The sequence below is a fragment of the Psammomys obesus genome, unplaced genomic scaffold (genome assembly GCF_907164565.1).
Source record: "Psammomys obesus unplaced genomic scaffold, mPsaObe1.curated_primary_1811, whole genome shotgun sequence".
Taxonomy (NCBI): domain Eukaryota; kingdom Metazoa; phylum Chordata; class Mammalia; order Rodentia; family Muridae; genus Psammomys; species Psammomys obesus.
In genome coordinates, this window is record NW_026596117.1 from 22,960,313 (window position 1) to 22,965,163 (window position 4,851).

Here is a 4,851-nt window from a genome sequence, read left to right on the forward strand (position 1 = left end):
CACACACACACACACACACACACACACACACACACACACACACACACAGTATTGTTGAGAAAAGTTACCTAGGCTGGTTCAGATGTGGCAGCTAGTTTGGGCATTTCTGACGTGTTGTCCTGCTCTTCAGACACTGGGAAGCCGCAGGTGGGCTTGAGACCTCGCCCATGGAGAGAGGGGCAGTATGGTGCCAGGGCTGTGTGCTGCTGTTCTGAGCAGAGTTGGAAGCTTCCTTTAATGTTGAGTGGCCGCAGGTCCCATATTCCATGTGTTACCTTTCCTGCTTTTTCTGAACATGGAGGATAGAGCATTGGCTAGACAGAACATTGACCAGACAGACATGGGCTCTGCCCGTCTGGAGCTTGCAGTGTAGGAAGCAGGTCTGGCAAGTAAGCAGTGCCATGAAGGCAAGAAAGGAGCGCAGACTGACTGGCACGGTACCATACAGGGAACGCTGTTGGCACAGTGTGCTGTTGGGCAGAAAGGTCAGTGCACACGTCTCAACACTGTGGGGTCAGCGTAGTGTTTAAGAGCAGGAAGGAAGCTTGTAGTTGATGCGTGGGAAGCGTGGTCTGTGAGGTGAGAGTGGGAAGCTGGTTCTTCTCTTGCTGTGACTGGAACAAAGCTGGTGCTCTCCCTACCAGGGAGTGGGCCACAAAGAGTTGATGGCTCTGGGAAAAACTTGACTGTCAAACAGACTATGTAGGAAACTTGTGTGAGGAGGCCAGTGAGAGAGAACAGTTCAAGACAGCTCCAGGTTTTTAGCTTGGCCAAGTAGGAGGTAGGCTGTGCCCCATTACTTGGAGCAGAGGGCTGAGGTGAAGCAGAGGTGGCGTGGGTTAGTGGGAAGCAGGATGAGACAGGGTTTAGCTGTCCAGTAGAGACGCTGGTTGTTTCGACAGCATTTAAGAAGCTGTGACTGGCTCAATTGTTTTAAGAATGACCTCTAGGATACTCCAAGGAGGCCAGCAGGAAGCCATGAGTGACATGACACCAACACAGGAGAATTTCTGGGAATGTCAACTGTGCTGGGCGGCACAGGCGCAAGAGGGACATGATTAGTACTACCAAATGACAGGACATCAGGGAGGTTAGTGTGCTCAGCTTAGCTAGAACCAGTGCTCATAGTTGTGACGGTTGTGCTAGCGGAGCTGGGGAACCGAAGCCAGCTTACACTGCCTGCCCTCCACATAGCACCTCCACAGTGTCACTGTGGCCAGTCTTGGTCTGCAAACATGAAGAACAAGGTTTTAGTATAGCGTGTTGTTATAAGTGTTTAATTTTGCTATTAGTTAGTATGGAGAGCTTAGTCTTGTGCCTAGTTTAAGAGCCAAAGTAGATCATAGGAGTGTACATACAGTAGATGTAGGAATGCCATCATACATGTGCCCCTTGGATGGGATTTGACTGCTCCAGTTGAGGAAAGCTTGCGAAGGGAGACAGTGGGAGTAGCGCATTCAAGTAACACTCTGAAGTGATTGCCACTGGGTGGCTCCATGAAAGGTATATGGACTCGAGGACAAATCCATCTTATTAATAAGATGGAAAGTTTTAGCAGACATTTGGATTGAATGACAGTGTTAGAAAAGAGAGTGCATGAACCTTGAGTAAAAATGTGCAGGAGTGGGCTCTGGGGGCTGCAGAAGGTGTTTCGGCCAACAGAGGGGCAGCTCACCGTCCCACGGAGGAACGGGATAAGTAGGCAGCGGGTCCACTCAATAGTGCATGAGCAGAGAATCCTTGCCAAATTGCTTCTGTGGCCCTACTCCCAGTCATCGTCTTACTCCAGAGCAGGGACTGAAGGTTTAACTCAGGGCTAGAGTACGCATGCCTGTCAGGCACAGAGCCCCAGACTCCATCCTCAGCAGTACAGACTGAGAGGCCAGAGCATCAGCTGAGATAGCGGGAAAGAAGGAATGCGAGCAGTCTCTGTAGAGAGTAAGGCAGATAGCCGAGTGCTTGGCTTGGGAGGCATGTGAGCACACATGGAACAGGCCAGTGTGCTTGCCTGTCCGCATTTCCTCTAGCCGTGTCACTCCTCAGCTGCACGTTCAGAAAAATCACGTTAATTATGTTGGAATATGGGCTTGCTTATTTTATAATAGGAATGCCATCTGTTTGGGGGCTCGTTTGAAGAATTAACTGAAAACCTAAGGAAAAAACTTAAGACACAGTAGAGCCTTATAAGGTGCAATCACATCACAGCCCTTAGGGCGAAGCTGATGCACTGGTGGGAAGAGTCTAGGTCGCTCTGTGCGGGGAGGGGAGGAAATTTGTTAATTCTAAACCCTAGCAAGAAATTGCTGCATGACACGGTGGCACACACCTGTGATCCCAGCACTCGGGAAGGCAGAGGCAGGCAGTTCTCTGTGAGTTCGAGGCCAGCCTGGTCTCCAAAGTGAGTCCAGGACAGTCAAGGCTACACAGGGAAACCCTGTCTTGGGAAAAAAAGAAAAAAGAAAAAGAAATTGCTGATTAGATTGTCAGCATCTTGTAGGCTTCTATTTATGCCATAATAATTCTCTAGAAACATATGAAACTGTGTCCAACAAAAAATACACTGTGGTCCTTTTCCTTGACTTTCAGAGGCAAGTGCAAAAACCTGTGATGGTGTTCAGTGTGCCTTTGAGGAGCTTGTTGAAAAGATCATTCAGACACCTGGACTGTGGGAAAGTGAAAACCAGAACAAAGGAGTCAAGCTGGCACACAGGGAAGAGAGCCACGGAGGAGGAGCCTGCAGTGGTTATTGCTCTGTGCTATAAACTCTGGGAAGTCCGTCTCTTGCATATTTGATCAGATAGTGACATCTTTCTGTATATAAACTCTTAACTGCTATTAGGGACCTTGCAGTTTGCACATAATTGTTTTTATCATGGCAGTGAGTATTTGCAAGAACTCCCCTCACCGGCTTTCCCAGGTGAAATGTTATGGTAAGCATGCACAGTTTGCAGTCTATAGTTTGTTTTTTTAATGTAACGTAAAATAGGTGTACCTTCATGAGTACATTTGGTTTTATGATTTACATTTATCATGTCATTTTTAAAAACATCCGTCTAGTATGTGTTGCTGCAAGTCTGCTTTTTTTCTCCCTTTTGCTTAATTACTGAATTACTTGGTATGTAGAGCCGGGACGGTGGGGAGGGGTGGAGGTATCATCAGCCTACCCAGGTTCCCGTGAGGAGTGACAAAGCACTATGCACAACTCTTCTCGGGTGTTGAAGATGCTTAGTACTAAGTCAAATTCTCAGTCCAGGATAGAGCCCAGGGCAATTCACAATTAAATCCCTATGTTCTGATGATGCTTCCAAAATAGTATTGATAAGTTAAAGCAGTTTGGTATTTTAATTTCCTCCAGTCTTCGCTCAGTCACCTGGAGCTTTAACCCTGTGTTGCACACATTGGTTCCTGATCCTTGGTGTGATGTATTAGTTACATGGCATCTGGCAGGATACCGGTAAGACTGGCCCTCATGTGGGTTTCAGAAGGCCGTGAGCAGTATATTCTAACTCCTGTAGTACTTCCACTTTTAAAACCAACAGCTTTCTTCACAAGTGTTGGCATTATTAGTCCAGGTGCTCAGGTGTAGTTTGTTGTATAATGACTGTCTGTATCTTACAGCTTCCATAAATGGCTAGTTGCTATTCAAAAACCCGTTTCTGTGTTTTGAAGGTGGGGGAGAAAAACACTAAATGATAATTTGAAAAAGGCAAATTGCTTCCAGATTCTGACTGCTGGGGAAATGCTATTGCAATGAGATCGTTGATAATTGACTGTAACAAATAGCAAGTAGCTTATTAAAAACCAACCTGTACAGAATAATAAACCTTTTCCACAATATTCAGTTTTCTAACTCCTTGTTATGGTATATTGTATGTTTTTTCACTCATACATTATTTAATTCTTTTGACCTCTGCTATTTATGCTCCATAAGTGAAATGCACTTAGGTTGCTCACTGTTAAACCCTCATGAAGATACTAATTTTTGCAGTTTATTCTCTATGTACTACGATGGTAAATGATAAACATTTTTGTGTACCTTTGCGATATGTGTGTTTATGGGTTTACTTCTGATTAGCTTCTTTCTGAACAGGGTGTCTCCACATATGGAAATCTCACACTACTTCATTTATACATGGTAGTCTGCATGTGATTAGAGCTTTTATACATTGTTATTAAATGTAAGACTTTTGGTTCTATTCTGTTAGAGGACAGTAGCTCACACATGCACTCTTATACTTTGGTCACATTACATTAAATTTTAGATTTATGTATGTTTTGAGTCTGTCTTAACAAGATTTCTGCTCATTCTTGCTCCGTGAGTTATGTCATCTTTATTAGCATTAGATTATCACCTTGATTTGATCAGAACTTAAGTAAGTGAGTCACTTGAATGTAACCTTTAAAAATTGATTGTGATGTCTGGAGAGAGATGGTTCGTTGGACAGAGAGCTTGTTGCCCAAGCTTGAAGACTGGAGCTTGCATTCCTAGAACTCACCTAAAATGCCAGTGAGTGTGGCAGCCGACTCTAGCTCCCCATAGGAAGGTGGAGACAGAGGCTCCAGAACCAGGCTGGCAAGGTTTGCGGTCAAGTGAGAGAGACTGCTTCAAAGAATAAAGTGGAGAGCAGGTGAAGCGTCAGTGTCAACTGTGGTCTCTATCACATATGGACACACGTGTACACCCCCATACACTTCAACATACACACAAGTAAGTTAGTTTTGATAGGTTTATTTTGTAACCTTCTGTTTGCTGTCTCTAGATGTATGTGAACAGGAAGTATACATCTCCCGTTGGCTATCATCAGCTAGTGGATGTGTGAATATAGTACTCAGATTCTTTAATGTAGCGTT

At 44.9% G+C, this 4,851-nt stretch overlaps 1 protein-coding gene across 1 annotated transcript in view; it reads left to right on the forward strand.

The window, feature by feature from the left end:
• Rab18 (RAB18, member RAS oncogene family) overlaps positions 1–4,041 on the forward strand; it is a 27,796-nt gene extending 23,755 nt beyond the window's left edge. The window contains exon 7 of the mRNA XM_055629315.1: positions 2,587–4,041. Coding sequence (XP_055485290.1) covers positions 2,587–2,762 — 176 coding nt within the window. The 3' untranslated portion in view covers positions 2,763–4,041. The remainder of the gene's footprint in view (positions 1–2,586) is intronic.
• The last annotated feature ends 810 nt before the right edge of the window (positions 4,042–4,851 follow it).